Source organism: Zonotrichia leucophrys, chromosome Z, assembly GCF_028769735.1.
Source record: "Zonotrichia leucophrys gambelii isolate GWCS_2022_RI chromosome Z, RI_Zleu_2.0, whole genome shotgun sequence".
NCBI lineage: Eukaryota > Metazoa > Chordata > Aves > Passeriformes > Passerellidae > Zonotrichia > Zonotrichia leucophrys.
This window is the reverse complement of record NC_088200.1, coordinates 27,069,807-27,094,576: the sequence shown is the minus strand read 5'-3', so window position 1 is coordinate 27,094,576 and position 24,770 is coordinate 27,069,807. Positions and strand designations below refer to the sequence as shown.

The 24,770-nt window shown below is 37.9% G+C and overlaps 1 protein-coding gene across 2 annotated transcripts; it reads left to right on the top strand.

The window, feature by feature from the left end:
• The first annotated feature begins 259 nt into the window (after nucleotides 1-259).
• Nucleotides 260-24,527, top strand: EMB (embigin). Of its 2 annotated transcripts, XM_064736681.1 has the most exons (10): nucleotides 260-504; nucleotides 5,229-5,312; nucleotides 8,282-8,359; nucleotides 10,441-10,600; nucleotides 11,854-11,942; nucleotides 15,373-15,497; nucleotides 16,430-16,709; nucleotides 17,391-17,424; nucleotides 19,126-19,193; nucleotides 20,307-24,527. In XM_064736681.1, the coding sequence occupies exons 1-9, from the start codon at nucleotides 420-422 to the stop codon at nucleotides 19,160-19,162; spliced, it is 972 nt and encodes a 323-aa protein (XP_064592751.1). In that variant the 5' UTR covers nucleotides 260-419; the 3' UTR covers nucleotides 19,163-19,193; nucleotides 20,307-24,527. The 2 variants fall into 2 exon arrangements, with proteins under 2 accessions (XP_064592751.1, XP_064592752.1); XM_064736682.1 differs by lacking the exon at nucleotides 5,229-5,312.
• Nucleotides 24,528-24,770: the final 243 nt, after the last annotated feature.

The following is a 24,770-nucleotide window of genomic DNA, read 5'->3' as shown; positions in this document are numbered from 1 at the left end:
CCGATCCTGGGTCCCTACCCAGCCCGCCAGCCTCCCACCGCCCTGGGGGTCTCCGAGGCGGCTTAGGCCCCAGGGCCTCGGTCCAATTAGCCACCGGTGGGAGCCCCCGCCCTTCCTCCACCACTTAAAGTGCGGTGGGGTCGCCTCGGAGCACGTCCTCACGCGAAGAGCAGGCGTTGTGGCAACAGCCTCTTCCTGGCGTGTTTTTTTTTGGTTTTTTTTTTTTTTTTTTTTTTTTTTTTTTTTTTTGCCTGTTTTTTTCGTCCCAGCGAATTTGGAGCAGCTTTGCTTTGCTCCCGTCACTGCTGTAGTAGCCGGCTCTCCTGCAGAGCCGCTCCGGCCCGTTTGAGGCTTCCTCAGGTGGCGCAGCCCGCGGGGTGCGGCTCCGGGCCGAGGCAGGAGAGCGCGGCGGGGGCACCATGCCTGCCACCTTCTTCGGGCGCTGCCTGGTGCGCCTGCTGCTGCTGCTGCTCTGCACCAGCCTCTCGGGCGGGAACCCTGCAGGTAAATGTAAACTCTCCCCGGGCTGGGTCCCCTCCGCCCTCCGTGTCGGGAGGGCCGGAGCACCGCCTGGGAGCAAAGGTCCTTGCTCCGCAGCATCCCCCCGGTTCTCTGGGGGCGTAGCGCTGCCTCAGCACGGCAGCTGCCTCTCGGCCTTGCCTGTGGGAGCGGCTGAGGCGTTTCTTTTTCTTAGCGACCCCGACCCTTCCTGGCGCCCTTGTCTCCCTCAGGAGATCGGGGTTCTTTCTCCTGGGACAGCGGGGATCCGCGCTCGTTGTCCCCCAGCACCGAGGCCGTGGGCGGCCGCAGATGGGCAGAGCCGTAACGGCGATCAGCCGTCCCCTAGCCTCAGCACCCTCTCCCTTGCTTACAGAAGGGTTTGTTGGCTCACAGGTGCAGGATTGAGAAGGTGCGGTGTTGTGCCTTATTTCTGTCGTGTCCTTGCTGAGTAAAGTGTTTAAATGAAAAAAACCCGCAAAACACTAGGGTGTCAGTGTGCCTCATGGATTATGAGGGGTGCTCCTTGGGATTTGTTTTTATGTTTTTGAATATAGCATTTAAAATCATGAAGAAAGACAGGCTTGAGCTTTCTGGGCCCTGTTCCTCCTCTAGAGGCTTTCAGCAGTTCAGCAGCAGGCCAGTTCTTTCTCAGGAAATACGATCTTATGCCTAAAACTAGTGGATGCCTGTCATTTTTTTTTTCTTTTTGAAGCATTTCAGATTAGTAGAAAATTATTATAGCAGGAATTACGATATGGCTGGTATTTGCTGTCCAGGGTGAGATTCTTGGAGTAGGTTTTGGCATGGCCAAGAGTTCTGTCCTCTGTATGTGAGCATATACATACTTGTATGTCAACATCAATGCTGTGACTTGAACTCATTGTGGTTTAGCTGCGTTTTCAGTGTGTGAAATAGAAGCAGTTATGTTTCCTTCCGCCTCTGGTGCGCTTCCTAGTACCGAGAAGACCACTAGTGCTCCCTAGGTGATGTTAACTTTTCTAAAATTTATAGTAGTTTCATATAATGTGAAAGGAAACATACTTTGTACTTCTCAAGTCTTGTTTGAAATAAGTATTTAAGTATGTACACAGACAAAAATCTACTTAGTAGTTCTTAAGTCTTCTTTAAAATACATGTACACACAGAACTTGACATCATTTCTAGCAGCTTACTTGAGGAGCTTTTTGAGTGCAAAAGGTCTGATATTTGTAGAAATGTGTGAGTTAGCATGTGGCTAATTTCCATAAGACAGTTATTTTTGATAGCTGTTAATGCCAAAATCCATACCTGATGGTGTTTGAAGAAGTTTTAAGTTTATGTAAAGCCATTGGTGAAATGAAATTATAGCCTCTTGCGGGAAGAAACAAAATAAACCAGTGATCAAACAGCAAAACCTTTGTGTTTCCAAAAACTGTGCAAATCTACCATCTCTCTAAAGTGGGGAGTATCATGGTGTAGAGCAGACTTAAGAAATGAGCCACTAGCTTTAGTACTTCTCATCTGTATAGAGTGAAGGTTTTGTTTTCCAGACTTCTAGTAAATGTTTTTACAGCTGTATGAACTAGATAGGGAGGCATCATACTGTGACTTCTTTGATTTCAGTGAAAAACCGGTAGTTTACTCTTTCATTGGTTATTAACTAAATGTGTATGAAGCTAGTTGAGCACAGGAGCTCTCTACACAGCTGCAGCAAAGGGAAGTTCATGACACCTGAAGGCAGAAAAAACTGTTTTCCAGCGAAGTCTAGAAACTGTGTTTGTTTTGGAGATGTGATGGTGCTTCATCCAAAAGAAATGCTTATAGTAAAAGTAAGCAGAGGGAGCACTTGCACACACAGACTGATTTGTGGAAAGGTGAATTGCATGGTCGGCAGGCTGGTCACACAGATGCTGCAAAAGCCCTATTAGATTTTTATTTTGAGATAATATGTTGAAGATGATCTTTATGTTGTTATCTTGGTCATGTAACTGCTTAGTTGCTTATTTTGGAGGAATCTAAACTATTGCTTTTATTTTGTATTGATTTAAGGGTAATTTCTAACCAAGTGTCAGAACACTTGTTCAGAACTTGCTGCATCGTGTGGGTTCCCTTTGTGGTTGTCTTAGTGTAGCTGCAGCAAGTGCTGTCATATTGATTTAGGACAAACCATCCCATCACTCACCTTCATCTCTCAGTTTCTGCTCCTGAAGAATTCAAGGAGCTATGAGCACAGAACACACCTCATTCCTTACAGACTTTGCTTCCAAGTTGGGTTTTTCAGGTTTGACCTGAGGGTGCAGCTTTTATCAGGGTATTTGGGAGACCTTAGTGTTGATTCTCTGATATCTCTGGGGCATGAGGAGGGTTCTGCTGCATGGTTTTGGGTGCTACGGAATGCGTGTGATCTTAAAAAGTATATTATCGATGTTACATAAAATAGTAAAATAAAGATGGTAAATTAAACCAAATTGTATTTCAGTCATTTCTTACTCAGCTGCTTTTCTGGCTGGAAGAGAGCAATTAGATTAAGCCTGAAATTACTCTGGCAGTAGTAAGCATGGTACATCCATACTTTTTTGCCCCAAAATACCAACTGCCATATGAAGCAGAAGTAGTGTAGAAAACTAAATTCATTATATCATACTCTTTCCTATTCCTTGCTGCATGAAAATCAAGGAAAAGAGACCTCTACAAGATTAAATCTAGTGCAAAGCTACTGTAGGCTGAGGTGTGCAGCCATGACTCAGTAGTTTCAGAAGTTGCTCCACGCGACTTGCTTACATCATTGCCTGGCTGGATGACACTGAAGGTGCTGTGTTGGCCCATGCTGATCTCCAGTGCTATTCAGTAAGTATATGTGAGAGGAAGAGAGTGGGGCAGTGTTATCTCTGTTCTGTGTAGTTTGATGTGTGCCCAGGTAAGGTGAAAAGATACATAAGCAGGGGGGACAAAAATAACACTACTTGACTTCTTTCACTTGCTACATGAATTAAGGAAGAAAGCCAAGATGAGAACCTTGTTAGTATGCAAACCACATTGCAGGTTATCTGCCTTCATTGCTGAGAGATAACAGTGCTGCTGTACAGCTTGGCACTGGCACCTTCTAAATTTATCATCTTTGGGGATTTTAATTAATATGGAGGTGATCCATGACATACTTAGAACGTCTCAAGATGCTGCAGATAAGAAAATTCATGGAAATCTTTCTTCAGTTGTACTGTGTATATAAGAAAAATAATAGCTGTCTCTGCTCAGTACCTCTGTCAGGCAAAGAATAAGACCCAGTCTTTTTAGCATCTGGCTCATAAGCCAGCACACCATCAGAACAGATCTTTTAAGTTCTCTTAACTGAAGGGCTGGGAAGGAGCAACTGGCTGTGGGACCAGTGGACTGATAAAAAAGTGGGTTTTTCACTAATGTTTAATTCTTATAATATATTTTGACAACTGTGTTTTACTCATAGTCCAAAGTGGTTGAAGTATCAAGTATGGGCAGATTGAGACAGCAAATGGTGTAAACCAGCCATGGCTGTGATGGAGTAACTGTGTGCTGGAGGTGCCAATGGAGAATCTATGGGTTGGTCTATGCCTGTTGTTGCTGAAATGGGGTAGGACAGTTAGTAATGTTCATTTGTAGGAAATGGCACAGTTCTGACTTCACCTTCTGCAGAAGGCCTGTGGTTCTCAAGTTTGAATGCACTTAAAATATGACGCAGCTTTTCACTGTTCACTTAAGACTGGAGCCTTGCCTTCCAATTCAGAATATTCTGTGATTTTGTGATCTGTGCATGTTCTTTGCTGTCTTGGATATCCAGAAGAGTTCATGATCCCAATTCCACCCTCCTGCCAAAGACTTTAATTACAAATGCAAGATACATGTCTTTTCCATGGGTGGCTGAATCACTCTCTCTTAGTGCTATGGCACTGAAATACGTCTTGAAATACCTTTGTCAGTGAAGATAAACAAAATAAACACTAGCTCTCACACCCAAAGGTGGGAATAAAGGAATGAGGGCACGCTTCCATTCTTCTAAAACATCTAGATATCTTGATTTTCTTAAAAGAGTTACACAACTACTAACCAAGTGGTCCTTTGCCCCTTCCGTTGCTGTTCTTTTTCCAGTCAAGAATACAAAGCAGATTAGAGTCTTAAATGGTTCTTGTAAAAACTGTATTATAGGAGGAGGATCAGGTTTGCAGTGGTACTGAGGTAAACTGGAAATAATTCTTAGTATGGGATGCTGAAGTTACTGTTTGATACAGATGTCTTTTCTCTTGTTTACTGTGGTGCTAGGTACGTTCATTGCTTGTTCATCACACTAGATTTGTAAAGTTGTAAGGAAGTCTGTAGTCTATTGGAAAATCTGCTAATTTGTATTAAAAGTAATTGACCAATGTCAGTGGCATAAGTGGTGTTTTAAGCCTATGAACACAAAGGATATGAGTACAACTTAAAACGTTGCTGTAACATTCTGAGGAGTGGCTTTGCCAGCTGGTAAGCTAACTGCAAGAAAATAACTCTGTACAGAAATTAGGGATAAAATAAATATTGCCTCCATTCTTTAATCTTCTCTTGCCTAAAGTGAGCTAACAAAAAACAATTCTTGTGAATTTTTTAATGTGTATGCTCAGAACTTTGGGAAAAAAGGCTGAGGTGAGGACATTCTGCTGGGATTATTTTCCTGAAGTAACTTTTTCTAACTCAGAGTTTCTTAAAACTTTTTCTGGTGTTTTGTTTTGTTTTTTTAGATCCAGCTATGACAACACAAGATTCCAATCAGACTCAGGTGAATTCTGTGACTAAGATGTCCGTGACTGGACATGAATCATCTGGTAATTGTCTTATTTCAGTTCACTTAAAACTATAGTCCTTTTTCCTATTGATATCTGTCATACAGAGTCAACATTTTCACACTTAAGTCTCTTGAAATAAGATTGTGACTTTCTGGAAGAAGCAGAAGTAGATACAGGACAGGTCTTTTCAAGCCACTGAAAGAGCTTGAGTGTCATAAGTATCTCCAGAACTGGAAAAAGCTATACAATTACCAGTTTTGTGACCTGTTGCCCTTAGGAATATGTGCTTTAAGAGCAGGCAATAACCCTGGAGGTCAGGCAGTGCCCAGCTCGTGCCACTGCAGGGAGGTTGTGTTCTAGCCTTAAGTTTTTAATATGGGAGCTCCTTATGCCTGAGTATTAGTGAAAGGTATAAAAAATACCCTTGCATCACTGTGCCTGCTAGCTTCATCTTTCTGAGTTATGGCTGTGTCAAAACTGTCTGTTGTCCCTTATACATTAATTGTATTTTTAACAGGGAGCTGAGAATAAGTTCCAGGCAGGACAGGAAACCAGTGATTATTGGTTCTGCTTCTTTCTCCATAAAGATCAGAGAATCAGAATTTCAGCACTGTCTCGCAAAGCTCATGTTGATTAGTGCAAGTCAAACATGAGCTAAGTTATATTTGTATGTGAAGTCAATTTCTGGCAAGTTATTTCACCTACAAGTTGGGTTTTTTTATGAAATAATGGTTTTTATCTGGTGTTCATCTTCTAAGCTTTTTAGCACAATGTGAGAACTAAGAGTGCAATAGCTAATAGATTCAACAACTCTCTACATACATAAACACACATAGACATATATGAAATACAGAAAATGTTTCATATAGTATGATTTCATCTGAATATTTTCGTTTGATATGTGAATTGTGGAAGAAAGTAATTGTGAAAATCCTGTTTGTTGCAAAACACTTTAAAGGCTGTTTAGTTTTTTTCTGGCTGGATCTGCCATATGAACTGGCATTTGTGCCTTCTGAATGTATCATTGCGAGGGATTTCTGTGAAAATTATGTGTGTACTGAACTGACATAAACTCAACTATTCTGTGACAGCCCTGGCATGCTGTCCAAGTGTTTGTGCACAAAGGCAGGCTAAGATCTGCCAGAGCTTTTCAACCTTGATATAATTTCCTGGGTAAACACTTGGACTAGTTTACTTCTCCATGGGGCAGAGATCAAGGCTTGTTTTGTCCTTGTCTAGAGCCAACAGGACTATTGTCTACTGCTAAAGACAGCTTTGATTTCTCTGCTTAAAAGGCCATTTTGTACTATCAGTTAAGATTGACAACAACCTACTGCTAACAACACCAAATGAAATAGCCTGAAGTTCTGTTCTTCCATACAAAACACTTTAATATACACATTTATTTTATTTAAACTGATTGAAGCTTGAGGGAAAATATAAAAATGCGTGTGGAACAAGCCAGGAGAAGTGTGATTTCCAGTGGCACAGAATTCCTTGTGCTGTGAGCTGGAGAGGATGTTTTCTGAAACTGGCCAACAACTTGAAAAGGCAGGTGTACTTCTGCTTAAACCTTTAGATGCAAACCACTAGCAGGGGCCTCCTTCAGTATAGCCAAATCCTCTCAGCTGCAGCTCAGAGGCATGCATTTAAGATCTTTACCTGAGAGTTCAGTATTTTATGCAAGGGAAGGGAAGGAGTCATTCTGATGAGATGTAGGCTTTCAGAGATGCTTTTTCTACTTTACAGTGGTCGATTTTGCCACCCAATGCATCTCTCAGTGGCAAGGCTAAAAAGTGTAGCCCAGTTCCTCTGTCTTAATTGTGATTGGGAATCTTTGCAACCCATGAACAGCAGATGTAATCAAGCCCCTTTCCTTCTATGAAAACCAGAATAATTTTCTCTTACAATGCTGTGTGACTAGGCAGAATCAGTCTCTAACTACTGTTCATATTTTTCTGCAGTGCATTATGAAATATTTGACAATAAAGATATTTTCCAAGCATCTAAAAGCATGTGTGGCATAAAGCATTTAGTGTATCTTTTGGGGTGGTGGGGAAATCTATTTCTTTCTTTTCATCATCTTATTTAAAAGAATATTATCGTAGCTGGGCTACATCTGTTAGAGCTGCAGCTTATTAATTTGCTTTCTTGTGTTCTTGAAATGCATGGAGCAAGTGATGGGAACAGACTGTACTTAGAGTTGCTTTATCAAGCTTTGTAGATCTTTATAAAAGATCTCATACTCTCTGAAGGGTGTGTGATCCACAGCCTCATCAAAAAGGAAGTTTGGTGGCCATACACCTCGTACATGTAGGTTTTCCTAACAAAAGGAGAAGAATATTATTAGGTCAGCCATATGATACTTAATATTGGTATTCTTTCTTTGTAGAAGGGCATTGCCTTCTATATGAGAAGTTTTGAGAAGCAGTAACAGTCTTTGACCATTTTGTAGTTGACCACAAGGTGTTCTTGCCCCTGAATTCATTAATTAGCACTTAGATTAGATTGTCTACCTCTGACTTCCTGGCTGTGTTGTTAGATTGTAGAAGCTTTGGGAATGGCAGCATTCTGTTGTTCTGGGCTTTTTTTGTTGAGTGAGTTGTGTTGGTTGGTTGGCTGGGTTTTTAAAAGCTCTCTAGAGCTTATTACTTTTTCAAGAACTGTTTAAATGTTGATGTAGTTCTGTGTGTAAGCTATTGGTGACTTTTTTGAGTCAAGCTGTAAAACAGTGATGATGGTTTAGATACTGACATTCACAACTGCAACATTACGATAAAGCTAGAAACATTTATCTAGCAGCATAATTGCTGTAACAGCAACTTCGCAGTCCTGGCTGCTAAGACAGGTTTACAAAAGGATGGCCACAGTAGTCAGCACTTGACAAGGTCTGTTTTCTCCATTCAAGATTGATATAACTAATAATTGCCATACCATATTGTGTGCTTGTGTCATTATTTATATAGCATAACTTAACCATGTTTCCACCCAAACCTTGTTACCTCCAGATGCTGCCACGCAAGAGTTCAAGCCAGGAAACAAGCTGAGCGTTGATCTCTCAGAGCATGTGATAGTCCTGCCTGCTGGTGAGTATGTTACTTTTTGTCTTCCAATTATTTTCTGTTGAATGTGAGTACACACAAACTTTCACATCTAGATGAAACTTTTCAGCATCTAGAATGGCAAGTTCTTGATAAAGTGAAAATGTTCACAGTGAGCATGTAGAGGGCCTAGTGAAAGGTAAGTGCATTTATGTTACTATTAATTTCTCTGTTCTGGTAATAACTATTTTGCAGTGGAGAATTAGATTCCTACTTTTATTAAAACTAAAACTAATTCATAACTCTTCCTCCAAATCAATTGAAACAATAGGTTTTTTGCACTAATGAATCAATCCACTTGGAGAGACAACGTAAGCTAGAGTATTTGCTGAACAGCAGGTGGTAGCTTAGCAACATTGCAGGAGTTGAAGTGTGAAGAACAGCAAAAATAAACCTGTTCTTAAAGTACATACGAAGTTCCCAGTTGCCAAACAATAATCTAGAATTGATTTCTTGGATAGCTGAAGAAACTGATCTAACTGAAGTATCTCTGGAAGATTTGCAAAGTACTGGTGTGATATTTTAAGGATGTAATTTTGCAGTATTAATGCTGCATTTTCTTCTAGCGGGAAACTTAAAGTACTGTCTGTTACCTGTTCTTGTATCTGCGCTCTTAGTGCAGGAGTGCCCAGGCATCAGTCCTGCTATTGGTTGATTTCATCCATTTCTGTATTTTGCTTATTCACATTTTAAAATTATTTCATAAGAGAGAGATACTGTTTTCAGCTTGTCTAACTAGGCTGACTGTGAAACTTCTGCTGCTGTGGAACCAATTCCAGTTGTGAAATTATGATAATGAACAACCTCAACAAGCTGAGTTATGCTTGGCTTATATTTATTCAGCCTAATTGCCCTAATAAATGAGTTTCAGTGACTGATATTGCTCTGCAAAGGAAGACTGAGGTGTTGCACTTCTAAGTTTATCTCCAGTTCAACAGATTAGAATTACTTTGGCTGGGACTTGCAGTTCTGAATATGCTGTTCTTTAGGTTGTACATGGCTCTGCCAGACCCAGTAAAGTCACTTACTCTGGATCTCGTGCTATCCCTCCAGTGAGACTTTGCTGCTGCATATATATGACTTTCAGTACTAGGTCAGTGAGCTGTACCTTGAAACTTCATTTTCTCTTGGAAGGAGTGTGAGCTGTGCAATGCACCTATAGTTTTTGACCACCAAATACTACAGGGTATGTCTAGAATTGAAGTGAGGCATGCATACATTTTCTTGGAGTATTTATATGACAAACTACACTTCTATCCAGGAATAGATGAATGAAAAGGCCAGTTATGAAAAAAAAAGGCGGTACTAATGGATAAAACATCCGAAGTGTTCTTTTATAGGAGGCTGTTTCTGTGGATCAGAGAAATATTTGCTGTTGATAGTTTATTTTATGCTTATGAGCCTATACTCATAAAAAGCAAAAAACTGACAAATTTTTCTCTTGTACTGTAATATTTTCATACTGTGATTCTACTGACTTGCCAGGAAGGCAAAGGTAGCCCTAAATGGGTTTGAAGAGGTTTTGATGTCAGCTTGGGTAACTATAGGCATGAAAGGCCTGACGCAACTCTGTTAAGGGTGCAGATTTTATCAATAGCTTCCCCAGCAATAGGATATACCTGTGATCTCACAGTATCATAAAAATCTACATCTGCTAAGATCCAAATAGTTACAGATACTTACGTCTTACTCTTCTTGACATTAATATAGTTTTTTATATATATATTAAATATTTAATATTTTTCATTTGGATTAAGTAATGTAAAAGCTTAAATCTGTCTTGCTCTCAGTGAAATGAGTATCTGTGCTTCTATATTAGAGCCCTCTAGGAAGTTTACCTACAAATTTGGAGTGTGTTATTTTGTAAAGGGATATGTATTTTAACTCAGTTACTAGTTAAGAAAATTTCTGTGAAACTGATTTTGCAGGGGCTTTTTTGCCCTGAAGAGTATAAAGAGCACCTGTGTCCCCCTGTAATCCTGCATATGTAAATGCAGTGTCTAAAGTTCCTTTACCTAGAATGAGGAAATTAATTTTTTAATTCAATGTTTTTACACTTCTTATAGGTCCATTTGAAAAAAATATCTCTGTGGCCAGTCCAACTGAAGTTGATCTTACATGCAAATTAGATGAGAATTCCAATTTGAAAAATCCTCAAGTGACATGGAAAAAGGGAAGTGAAACAATCAGTCACACCAGTAAAGCTCCAAACAGCTGGACCATCAAGTAAGTAGCATTCTTTACATTGTGATTTGCAGATTCTAATGAGTTACCATTTTATATACAGTGCCCAATACTAGTAACATGTATATTAGAAAAGGGAAAAATGCAGAGGTTAATCAAAAATGTAGAGAATAATGTCCTGTCAGAAAGGAGAAAGATTGCAGGCATCTCAAGCCTGGAAGATGAGCTCCTATTTTTCTTCTAGTGCACATAATTTGTTTTTAAAAAAGAGCATAGAATAACAAAGCAGTTCCTTAAAGTCTAGTCCTGTTTAGTAAGTGAAATAATAATCAGTCTGAGATTAAAATATTGTAGCAATTTCTCTTTCCACTCCCTCATTTTCCACACGCTCTTTTCCTCCTCATTGCTGCTTTGCAAGTCTGGGAGGCATAATGGTCATTTTCTTTCCTTCATAGATAACAAAAGGTAGAAGTGAGATTTCCAGTAAAGATACTTTGAAGGTTTTCTTGAGTCATTGAGACTTGTACAGAAATTCAAAAATATGTTGTAGAAGCCTTTCTATAATCAGTACAATTTATTGTTTTTTAGAATTAGGCCAGTTACACATTTTAACTGACTGGTCTCCATTTGATTTCTGTATAGCTTTAAGTGCAGTAATACTTAGATAAAATTTCTATTTATCTATTATTGTCTATTAGTTATCTATTATAATCTATTATCGATCTTCATCTATTGTTATGTATTTGTTTATATTTTTTTCTGTAGAAAATATGATGAGACTATAACTATCACTTTTTTGATAATCTATATACACAGACACCTACATCTTTTTCAAAGTGACAGTAAAATGTATAGTTTGCTAGTGGAGAAGATGCTGGACTTCATTAGATGAAAGTTCTTTAAAACTGTTTATTTATGTATTTATTTATTTTGTGTTGAAAAGATTGCTTAAATGGTTTGTTCTTCCTGAAGCCCTACATAGATGTGGATTCACCATGTGAACTAAGAAGCATATCCTAACTCAGTAATTTGTAGATAACGCTGCTTAAAGGTGTCCTTCTGTCAGCATGAAGAGTGAAAATGTTGTTTGTGATCCAAAGTGTGCTTGTGCTCTTCTGTTTTCTTAAACACATTACACCATTTCTGCATTGCACTAAACCTGAATCCTAGTGTCTCAGTGGTGGTATCTTCTCTGCTTCATTACTAATTCTTACTGTTTTCTCTGGAATGCTAATTAGCAGTCACTTGTAGTGCAATAAAAAATTTGTGATTTTTTTTTTTTCCTTTTTGTTAAGAGTAACCATCTCAGAGAGCAGTCACCTGGGAAGTTACACTTGTTTTCTGAAGGCTGAAAAAGAACTCAGTGCTACGTTTCATTTGCATGGTAATTTAATTGATTTGTGTTTATTTAACATTTTTGTTCAGCTGACTACTGCGAAGCTGTATTCATATTCTTTCTGGACAGTGAAAATGGCAATGTAATTTGATAAGTAATGGCTAATGCAGTCAGGCTAAGTGCGAGTAACTATCGAAGTAATTTCTCTAGCGTGGATTGAAGAATATTGAGCCAAAAACAAAAAGGCTTTAAAAAAAATTCTAATAACCAAAAGTCTGTTTTTTACCCTTCTTGACTAACTGGTTTCCCCTTCCCTCTCCAGATGTGAATGCACTTCACTTTCTGGGGCATGAGATTACAAGACGGTGTCTCAGATAAATTTCTTCAAAAAGAGCCAATAATTTGAAATTTGAGCCTGAGGTTAGGTGTTAAAAGTGAAGCAGTGATTGGTAAAATGGAGGCAGGATTTTTAAAATTTTATTTGTATTTCTGAAACACTACATTATTGCTTTAGTGCTTTTATTCTGTAATACTATAAGAATAGTACTTAGATTAACAATTAGTGTACTTCATTGAGCAGTATGAGTGCCCTTTTTTCTGTTTTGTTTTCTTCTCCAATAATGTTACCCAATCCAGTAATGTACTAGGTGAAATTCAGATGCATGGAAGATATGTGGAAACGGTAATACGAGCTGCTGAGCTGATGAATATCTCTAACAGGAGTTAATCCTTTCTCTGTTCCTACCATCCAAATTTTGCAAAGGGCAAGGCAAGCATCTGTAAAGGCAGATACAGAGACATTTTCCCTAAACAGGCTCTGAGAAAACCTAACTATTCAAATCATTACCTAACCTTAGCTAAATTAAGCGGTGGGTCTCCCTAATTCTGAAGTTGCAAGCTGCCTTTGTTCAGTGGGATATCCAGTAATAGGACTTGAGGAAACTCACGTGGGTTCAAATATCAGACATTGATACCTGCTTTCAGACCTTCAGCCAGGAGAGACTAGATTGCAGTGCTGAATAAGGACAAGGTTGTAGTTTATTCAGGCCTTTTAATCTCTAAAAAATAACTACGTGTTTTTCTTGTCAGCATGTGGGTAAGGTTTAATCAAATAGCTAACTAAGTCGGTGTAGATGGAAAAAAGTCAAAGGAGAATTTTTTACAGAAATTTTTTTTTAAAGTACAAAATAACTATTACAGTAAGGGCAGCAATGACTCAATAGGAAAGTCATCTTTTCCAGACCAGTGCATAGGACTGGTTGATTTATTATAAGAAGATGAGAGAATTGCTGCCTGATGGTTGAATGCTGCCACTTCTGATGCCATAAAACCTACTGGCTTAATGCTTTTAAGATCAAGGCAAGAATGAAGGAAATGGGAAAGAGAAGTCCTTGAATCTTCCAGTCAGTAATGCAGGGAGAACAATTTTCAAACTGAAAGATGAGTAATGTGTTGGTATAGACTCAGTGGCTTAAGTCATCATCACTGCTGTAACTAACTGCAATATCTTTCCCACAAGGCAGTCAGGGATTATTGCATATGTTACCTCTCCTTCCCCCCGCCCCGATTCCTGGCCTGGCATAACCCCTCAGATTTTGAGGAGTTACGTTTTTACTCAAGTTTGCAGAAAACAATGAGATATTTACAGAAAGTTCAAGTTAATAAACAGAGAGGACATTAATGGGTGTTACAAAATATTGTGAAGTACTGCTAGCATCTACAGGGTAGAATAGATTAATTTATTTGCCCTTTGTTGATCCTTAAAGCAGCAGTTGAGTTATGGGCACTGTGAAATAGCTCTGGTTTTTAACACTGTGTGGAAATCTGACTTGTGTACATGCTGTTGCTGACACCTGTATGTTTGTTTCTTCAAAAGTTGGCTTTGTGTGTGCAGCAGAAGTATTTTGTCATGAAAATTTGGTGTGTAATCCACTTGCAAAAAGACCTGTCACAAGCCTTGCATGCATTCAGGGATTGGCTGTTATAGAGCCAGATCCCAGAATTTGAAATGTATATTCACATCCTTAATCATGGCTAATGTGGTCACATATGTTGCTGGCATGCTTACAGCTGACCTTTGTCATTCACCAGTGTGGCTAAATCTTTTTGACTGCCACATAAGGTTGTTGTGCTGGGTATACAGGGTTTTTTATCCTGACCTGCTTGTATATCTTCTAAATTGCAAGGGAGATTGCAGCAGTAATTGGTGAGGTCATCCCTTTTAATGGCAGCAGAGAAGATACACTGCCAGTACTCTTTAAAATTAGAGTGTTTAATGATTAAAATATACACATTGAGAGAACTTCACTAGTCAAGAGTCTTGATGTATGATGCAGCAAATTATGAGACTGAAAACAGTGTTCTTACTAACAAATTGGTTTCATAGCTATTTCTGGATAGGAAACATAAGTTTGAATACACATGAGAAGCAGACTTCTTTGTGGAAAAAATAATTTGTGTTCACCAGTCAAGAAGGGGTGAGGACAAGAAAAATCTTAGCTTATATCAGATTGTTCATCATAACTGCCAAAGGCAAATACTTGGCCTGTTTAGTCTAGTGTGATCCATAAAATCTGAAGTATGTTCCAGATCTGTACTTAAAAAGTACAGCAAAAGAAACTGGAAGTAAAATTTCAAATGAGTGGATCTGTGGAAGGTCTGTTGGTAAACATCGTAATAAAGAGAGGAAGGAAGTGGAAATACTTCAGCATAATGCATTTGCTAAGCTCTTAACAGTATCTGTAGGATAGTCTTAATATATTCAGTAGCCTTTCTGGACGCATGCTTTTGGAAGTTTGCAGGGCACAAGCAGTGACAATGATTAGGACAAGTACCTCTGAAGTTAGACTGATGCCTTGTTTCTTGTTGACTGTATTCTGTCCTCAGCAAGATTGGACCCAAAGTCCTTTTTATTGGCATGTACCCAAAAGTCATTGCTTCATCTCAGAAAATGTTTAACTACAAATCTCTATCAATCTGCATTTTTTTCTCAGTTACAGAAGCATTCTCTGCATGTACAACTTGTCAGATACCATTATGTAGTTATGTAGTCTCATTGTGGCTGAAATAGACTTCCAGCAGTTTCTGCAGAAAGAGTGAAATTGCAGGAAAATTATACGTTTGTTTCTAAGTGTACTAGAACTGAAGCATGTAGCTTGCAGCTGCCAAGGAAGGGAAAGAGGAAATGGGCAAGAGTAGAAATCACAGTATGATTTTTTTTCACTTGACGTTTGGTATTGATTGGCAACTTCACAAGATCACACAGCAACTGGAAACAGGATTCCACTTGTCTTCTGAACAGATGATATATCTGAAATAGCTGCCCAAAATAACTTCTCATGTCATAAATGATAGAATCCTGAGGGCTTTAAGTAGAAAAAGTGACTGGAGTACTATAAATGAATACCTAAATATATTCTTTGTAATACTAATGAAAATCCGTATCTCACTTGATGATTTTTTTTTTCCTTGTTCTTAGTACCACCTATTGATGGAAGAGAAAAACCCGTAATCGCTTATATAGGAGATACAGGTGTAATGGTTTGTAAAAGCGAGCATCATCCCAGGGCTTGGAAGTGGTTTATGAACAATGGAACCGAGCTGGTAAGATCTCCCTCTGTTGGGCAAGCAAAACAGTGTGACAAAAAAAAAAAAGTACAGCTACTTCATGCTTCATTGCAAGCTCTACGAATTCTATTTTGATTAACTTTAGCAGAAATCTTTATGGAAATGGAAAAAAAAGTCTGTAATATTTACAAGTATTCATTGTTACAGAGATGTGGTTTTTTGATCTGGTTTGTATGTTTCTTTTTGAAAAAGGCCCTGCTATACTCCCAAATAAGGTGAGTCTTGAGAGACTTGTTTTTACTGTATTTATACTAGCTGTACTACTCAAATCTTGCTACTGGATCCAAAAATCATCTTACAGCAGAACATGCTTTCACGTGTAAGATATTGTAGGACCCTTTACTTCCTCCACATACAAGTAATTCTATTTCTTTGCCTTATGACCTATCTAGAAAGCACAGTTTCCTAAACCACTTTCTTTTAGCCCTCTTCTGAGCGTTGTCAACTGAGAGAAGGTGAAGAGATCTGTCTCCTTAATATGTCTGGAGACTAGCAATGACCTTTTTAAGAGTATCAGTATATTTCCTGGCAAAGGAGAGCTCCCTCTTCTTGAAACTTACGTTTTGTGCTGTGGTGAAACCCATGCATTACATCTGGCAGCCAAGGATGCCTTTGTCATTGGAGAGTCAGTAGAGCCAAAGGTGCCTTTTATCTCATCTAAAATAAACTAAAACATATGAGACAATTTGCCCACTGAAACTTTGTATTTTCTTCCAGTGAGTTTAGAAGGAATTCGGGTGTCCAGCTAAAATAAACCCTTCCCTTTAATGTGGGGTAATCGTGCTTCATGAATGCCTTTTGTTCCTAACTCATTGTATGTATCTATACAGAGCTGAATGTTGATGATAGTTTGATTAAATACCTCCTCATTACATTATTAATACTTGCAATGTATTTTTTTTTTTTAGGTTTCCATTGATAAGATTTTGCCTAAAGACAAGTATGAAATTCTGAGCCGATCTGCCAGTGAAAGCCGTTTGGAGATACACAGGCTCACTGTGGCAGATAGTGGCGAATATTGGTGTGAAGCTGATTTTGTATTAGGGCCCGGTAAAGCGAGGTTTGAAGTTAGAGTTCTGTCCGTCGCAGAACCTCTCAAACCCTTTATAGCAGTTGTGGCTGAAGTTGCTATTCTTGTAACTCTTATTGGCCTCTATGAAGTGTATTCAAAGAAAAGGAAAGCAAAAGGTAAGTTTTGGGGGGGAGGTTTGGTTGGTCGATTTGGGTTTTTTAAATTAATTTCTAGCTTTCTGTTGAAATTACAGCCAAAGGTAGAAAAGTAAGGCCTTTGGTGCAGCATATATGAAGTTAAGTCATTTTCACATCTGTATTTCTGAAAATTCTTTCATCTAAAACACTGCAATGAAAAGAGCTTTCACTAAGCAATACTTATCCATAAACGTTTTGAAAGTCCTGGGGGATTTTTTCCCTTACAATATAAGAATTTTGAGGCTGTAATTTTTAGGAGAATGCTTAGAAATGGAATCAATTCTTGCTAGCCTTGATGGGAGAAGTTTCTTTAAAGACATTTAGTAAAAAGGAGAAATAGATGTGTCTAATAATACAGACATAAATGCATGTTATCTGTATTTTGAAATGTATAAACCTATGTATATAAAAAAGATTGTTTGTTTGTGTTAAAATCAGACTAATGAAACCTTATCAAAATAGGCTTCTTCACCACTTTGGAGGTGATTCCCTTGAATAGATAAAAAAGATAATTTGAAATAAATGATTAAGAAAACTAACAAAATTAAAAAATAATGTCTTGTACTGATTAAGCAATTACTAAATGTACTAAACAAAAAAATTTCTATTGTTTATTAAATGGATACTTATATATATATATATACTTCTTTTGTTCTGCAGAAGGTGAAAAAGAATTTGACCAAATTGAGCAACTGTAAGCAAAAAAGTTCCTATACTGTAATTCAGTATTTGTTCTTACGTGTATTTGTGTTGTACAAAATTATACATTGTTGTTGATCCCATTGACAAGGGGGGTGGTGGTCGATGTAAAAGAACGATTTATTCTTTTCCTTAGGAATTCCTAATTCCACTTATTTTCTGTCTGGAAGTTGATTTTGAAATTACTTTTTTTTTGGTGGTGTTTTTTGTTTGTTTGTTTTGTGTTGGTTTTGGATTTTTGTTGTTTCTTCTTGTGAGAGCACTGTGTGTCCTCATTATAAGCTCATTCTAGAAGACTATAACTGCATGGAAATTATTTCCAGGTGAAAGTGTATCAGAAGTGGCCCTGGTTTTGGTTTTTTTGGGGTTTTTGTTTTTTGTTTTGTTTTTGTTTGTTTGTTTGGGCAGTTTGTGGCAGGTTTTTTTCCCCCAAAGTGTATTTGTCCATGTTAACATACATTTCTCTGCTTTGCATGTGGTCAAAGCCCTAACTCTCATATCTAAGCCTGTAGTTGCTGGCGTCTTGGGAGCTGGCATGGTTGGCTGTTTTGGGGGCTAATTCCAACCTCTCAGGAGATCTCACACTGTGGTGGTACCTTGGGCTTCCTGGGCTGCGCTGCTGCAACCAAATGAGCAGGTGTTGGCACTTGTGTTGCTGTTCTGCAGTTCCAGGGTCTGTGCTCCCATGCTGGCTCCCCTGTCCTTAGGATTATGTATTTCTTCAGGCTTGCTTGCTTAAGTATGCTATACTTGTCTCTCTGCCTGTCCCCTGAAGCCTGGTTCCCCTTATTTAACCTGTTTACCTCTTAAAAGAGGAAAGTTGCCCAACAGGTCATTTTAGGTGTGTCCAGTCTACTCTAGTTTTTGTCATCTTGCTTCCTTTTCTGCTGCTGTGTTTGTCTCCCCTTTTCTTCTAACCCTTTAATATTATTCTTTCCTGCTTTGATTTTTTTTTTTTTTTTTGCTGCAACGATCTTTGTTTTCCTGTGTTATATTCACTTTCTCATTCCTTTTTTAAGTGCTGAAAATATATTATGGTTATTTTCCACTCATCTGAACAGACTTAAAGCTCTAATTAAATTACAGTATAAAGTGGGAGTATGTCTTGGGAATATAGTATTATATTATACTGCTGAATGTTTGGGGATATGCCTTGAGTTGAAAATTGAAAAATTGCTTTCATTGCATAGCCTGCTTCTCATAAACATGCTGAAAATACTAGAATGGTAAAACAGAATAGTTCACTAAAATAATTTTTTTGTCAATGTGGGATGTAGTTCTCTACAGCTGCTCAATCTTTATTGTGTAATTCTTGGATAAACATATATGAGGAAAATTTATTTAACTATGTACTTCCCTGACTCAAGAAATGAAAGCTATTTCAGTTATGGCTGTTTAGAAGATGGATTTGTGTACCAGAGAGTGGCTCCTAAAGAACACGTCTGGTCTGTTATGTCAGGGGATGACTAATACAGCTGTATTTGGTTGATGAGGCTATAATTAAATGTCACATCCAGCAGTGTATTTAAATGGGAGCCTAGTGAATCACAAACTTTTTTTTAGCAAGAGAACTTTTAATCAAGTCTCTTTAGTGATGCACAGCATAAAACCTAGTTGCAGTTATTCTAGAAGGAGACTGGGAATGATTGTGCTGTCTTACTGTTCAGTTTTGGAATTTACCCTTTTTTTCTTGTAGTAAATCAGGAGACAACGTAACTGAGAAAGATAAGTAGTTCTATGCAGAGAGTGAAGGTTCCTTTAAAGGTAAGTAAGAGATTTGTAACATAACCTTATATGGAATAATTTAGTCTGCATAATTGCTCCCATCTTTCCTTTCTTCTCACCCAAACTAGAGGGGAATTCCCAGAGCCTATGAGGTGCCCTTCCAGGGCACGGCCCTGGTAAGCTCACAGGCCTCCAATGTGTAGTGCTATGAAAGCTATATATATATATATATATTTCCTGAATCTCTTCCATCTTCACAGTCTGATTATAGACTGTTTCTGCTTCCACCATCTGGAAGTGCTTGTCAGAGCAGTCTGTCAGTTGAGGACCAGTCCTACACACACTTGTTTCTCTTCTGCATCTGGCACCTTAACCTCTGATCTGTAGAAGAGAGGTGTGAATGACTTTGCATTCATGTGGCTGCTGGTTCATCCTTACCAGAAGCCATCTACCTGAGTAAAGATTGTTGCCCTACCAAAGAACAGTAGGAAACATGACAGGTGGAGTTCACATAAAGAGAGTTAAAGCTCAGAAAATTATCCAGAACAAATGTTTTCCAAGATTATATGGTCTCTGTTCCTCTTAGGTTTAATCACAGCTGCCAACTCAGCCTCATGTAGCCACTTGCTTTTACTGTCGGGTGGGATGGGGGAAGAATCAGATGAGTAAAAATGGGTGAGCTTAGGGGCCGAGATACAGACAGCTTGACAGAAGAAAACAAATGTGAACACAGAAACAAAGGAAAGAATTCATTCACTCTTTCTTATGGGCAGGCAGGTGTTCATCTGTCTCCAGGAAAGAAGGGCTTCATCATGTTTGAACATGTGTAATAGGGTTAATTAGGGACACTAGTGCTGTGGCTCAGAATGTGTGTCCCTTCCCATTTCTCTTTCTTCCCCCAGCTTTACCTGCTGAGCATGATGCCCTATGGGAGGGAGAATCCCTGTGGTCAGATGGGGGCAGGTGCTCTGCTTGATGTTATGGAGGTCTTTTCTAACCTGAACAACTTTGCAATGGTCCATTGGACCATTGAAAAAAAATGGATCTATTGATTAGAATGAAGTTTATTTTCAAACAATATGGGAAAATGCTAAACAGTAAAATAACAGAATTTGTATTATAGTGAAATGTGTTTATTCTTTTTTATTGCAGGAGATTTAAGCCAATAGAAGTAGAAATCATCATAAAGTTACAGAAGATGTATGCAGCCACTTAAACATTCACTATATTTTGAAGTAAAATCCTCTACATTTGAGAAACAAGATGTTTTCAAAATAGCTCTGAAACTACTCATTTTGTACTGATGATAATACGATGTATTGTATTTAGATGTTTATCTGTACCACTTTACTACTAGCAGGGCATTTTTTATGTGATTAGGCTCGCTGTTGGTTTATGATTGATCTGTTTGATTTTTATCTCCCAAATTGGAGCTAGTGTTGTATTCATTGAAAAAATGGTCAATATAGAGTGGTTATATTATCTGAGTGTTATAAAACTGGATATGTACAATCAAAAAAGTATTCCACCAAAGAAAATGCCTTTTACTAGCTGATGAAGCAAATATGATGCAGCTGTTTTTACCAAAGAAATGGTGAAAGGGGAATCTTTATCAGGACTTAAATGAAACATTGAGAGAGTTGCAATTGCTCTGAATAGTAAAATGTGTTCGTTCTAATTTATCTTAGCTTTATTCTTAGTTCTACTATATTGTAGTCTTCAATAGGCTAAACATTTAGATACCATATAGCTCAGATATTTCAGAGTTGATGAAAGAAGTATTGGGGAAACGGTACCTTCTCAGACTAAACCTGGAATAATTCCTAATGCTTGAAAAACTTAACTGCACTCTGTGGGTCTGCAAAATCAGTTTGGTTATTATAATTTATATGGAGTGCTGAATTTTCAGGAATATACCTGTATAAGCTTCCAATCATACACTGTCTAGTTGGTACTTCTGCTTCTTTCAGCAAGCTGTTGTTTCTTACACTCCTTGCAAAGCACAGAATGGGTCTTGAGCAGCTGAAATTTTCAGGATAATAGGATGAAGCAGCATGAGTACATACCACTACTACTCTGACACAAAAAATTTAATGCTGCTGTTAGTGACTTACAGTATCTTATGTGACTTACACACTTTAGAAGAGTGTGTTGCCATAATTCTGTTTAGTTATGCATTCAGCAATTGAAAATGTTTAGCTAATAAGAAGACAGTTGGTTGCATCAGTTGTCTTTGCTTGAAGTAATTGAAGCTTCAATTTTGAGAGGAGGAAGTCTTCAGAAAAATATCTTTTCTCCATAAAAATGTAAGGAAAAAGGCAGCACTTACAGACACCATAAGAAAGTGAAAGAAAAAAAAAATACACAGTACTTCTTTGTATTGGTCATTTTTCTTTGAACATAAGGGAATGTAGAAAAAAATAGATAAACCAAATTTAATTTCCTTCCTTGATTTTTTTTTCTATTTTACTGTTCTTAGGGGTTTGAAAAATATCAGAAATCCTAGGATTGGCTGTTTTGTTGGAAATAGGAGATAAAATCCAGTCTGATGTAGGCTTTTTTGTTTTCATAATTTATTTTCCAGTTTCAAGAACTACAAGTTAAGGTCCAAATAAGACACAATGAGAATTATAAAACCGTTGGGTGATTGACTGTAAGGAGTGGACACTGATAAAGATTCCCCTTGCTTAGATACTGTGTTTATTGTATTTTGCCTTGGACTTTCTATGCACTACTAAAACCAGAATGCATCTACAGTTTTTTATATGAATTTCTCATTGATATAATTGATATTTTTATTGCAGCAAGTAAGTGTGGGCAGTTTTAAAATGTTTACTTCTGGTAACCATTTGTAAATTTTTTGGCACATTTCAGAGTTTGTAGTAGTTTGTTTCCTGTAGGCAGTTAAATAGTAAAAAAGATAGTTTTACTTTAGAGAGCTAAGAATTACATTCTGAATAAAGCAGTATTAGTATATTTTGCAATGGAAATGAGGCTAGATACTGTCTGGAAAAAAAACCTGCCAGTTAATCAAAAATGTAAATCTTTCTGCCTTCATGTAGCATTCCTACCTGATCCTGCAGTTGGGCTGTAAAGTCTTCACTAACATACGCAACTTATACAGAGAGATAATTTTTTGGCATTAGCAGGGAAAACCTGGATTAAGCATGGATTTTAGAAGCAGCACATCTTAATCTTTTAGGACTATATAAGCTTGGTCAGACTGGCTGCTGAAACTATGGATTTGCCTTGACCTGCCTCTAGCATGTTCTCCTTGCTTTTTCTAAGGGGTTTGATGTTTTATTTTCAGGTTGGTGAGTAGTTTTTCGTCATAAGAGGTTTTACTCTATGCATGTTCTCCTAGGTTTAAATCCTTTTGGGCTGCCCTGTGGAGGGGAAGAACAAACAATATTAAATGGTAAATATTAAGTAATTGGCATAATTAATGGTCAGCTTCAATGGCATAACCTCTGCTTTCTTGCTCCAGTTACCACCAGAAGCTGTGGAAATCTTGAAATTTATCTTTTGAGAAGTATGTATTGTTTATGTTCAAAACATTCCCGGTGTAGTTGCTTTATGATCTTAGCATTGAATAGAACAAAACTTCATAACTTTAAAAAACCTTAAAACTCTGGGAAGTGATTTTTTTTTTTTTTTTACTTCATTCAAGCCAGGAGGTACCAAATAAGATCCAAAAAAATTGTGAAATTTCTTTCAAACACAGTTGGAGCTAAGTGTAAGGATCCACAGAATTGGTTTTAATAATAAAACATTAACAACAGGCTTACATTGGTAGACTGAATCTTAACTACAGCTGTTAGGCAAATTTTGTCTTCCAAGATTAAAACCTTTTCTTGCAAGAGGGGATATTTTACTGGATTTTAGACCATCAAAAGCCTTACCAGTTTCGTAGCGGAAAAGGTTGAAATCTGCAAAAGAATCCTGAAGGCCCGTTTCCTAACAGTTTAAGCTGCTGCACTGCCAATTCTTCCTCCCCTTAAGTCCAAAGTAGACACAAATAGCTGTGAGACCAAATTTCTAGTGAAGATGGGGGTTCAAATAGAACTGCATTAATATTTCTTTAGTATGGAAACCTAAGCATTACCCTGCAGTTGTTCAGCAAAATTGATTAGCTGTGGTTCCTTTGATTCACATAATCTGGGGAAGAGAGGGACAGCTCATCAGTACTGATGTTGCTACTGGAATCAGCACCTGTGTGCCTCTGACTCTTTTTCGGCCAGAAATTTAGGTTTATATTCTGCCTTTAAATTGTGCCCCAGAGCCTTTGAATAGTTGACTGAGCAATGAAACATTGCTGAGCAATGAAAATTGAAAAGAAAATGATTAGTACAGTAGGGGCAGGGGAGGTTTTTGAGATGCGTGGCACCCTAAGTGTTGAGCTACCTAGCACGTGTTGTCTGACCACAATTAGCTGCATGATGACTCAGTTCTAGCTGGAAGCTCCCCTGAAACAGGAAGGTGTGGATAGTGAGGAAGCAACTAGATGTGAGGACATTTGAGGAACATGGGAAGGAATGGCATTGTGGTGTTGTGTAGGGTCCTGGGGGACAGAAAGCAGAAGTTGAGGTAACTTACAATTAGACATGTACAGGGAAGACTGAATGCAAATCTGTAGGAGAAAACATGTTTTCAGTTGTACCACTCAGACTGTGTAGGAAGTTTTGTACAACAGCTCAAAAAAAATCTGCCATTGCTGAACGCTTGGACAGGTGAAAGCACAAAGCTAAATGAGATATCTCATAAAGAGAACCAGAAGTTACATGCTTAGAAAATACTTCTCTGCTAGTTTAACAGTTTTGTAGTCTTGTTACTATATTATGCTAGAATGTGCATAATTCTTCGTGAAAAAATAAACCACTAAGTTCCAGACTTTACAGCTTCTAATGGAAGGTCTTGATTTGTCAAAATTTACTGTTGGCAATTGAGTTCACCTATGTAGTTGTATAATGTTTGTTCTGTCATACCCAAAATTCTGCCCAAAAACTTCCTTACAGAAACTTCATCTGCTTTTTTTTTTCTGTTCAGCTTTGTATTTAACCAAAGAGATTTTGTGGTTTTTTTATTACTTAGTATATTTCTATCAACTAATTTGCTGAATTATTTTCAGATAGATACTAAAAGTTAACAGTGTCTTGAAGGAATATGTTTGTTTACCATAGTCAATTTTGTTTTTCACAATATATTTGTTAAAAGTTTTCCTCTGAAACTTGACAGCAAAATCTGTTTGTCTAGTAAAAGACTACTAAGCCTAATGCTTCTTTCACACTTGCCTTATTTTACATTCTGATTTTATATTCTGTGCTCACATGACTGTTCCCTTATTAAGTAAGCAAATGGAAATACCCGGTTTGTTTGATACATATCACATAATGGGGATGGTAGTTATGAATAGTATGAATTGATATGTGTATTTTGAAATAATTTTAATAAATATGACCATAAAGTGATTGTGATCTGATGCCTGGTGTCATAGAGAAACAAAAACTCCATAACAAAATCAAACTTCTCTTTTGTAAATTTTTTTTAAAATTTATTTACTTCTCCATACCCTCAGATCTTTAGACCTGGACTGCACATTTGCTTGATTACCCAACT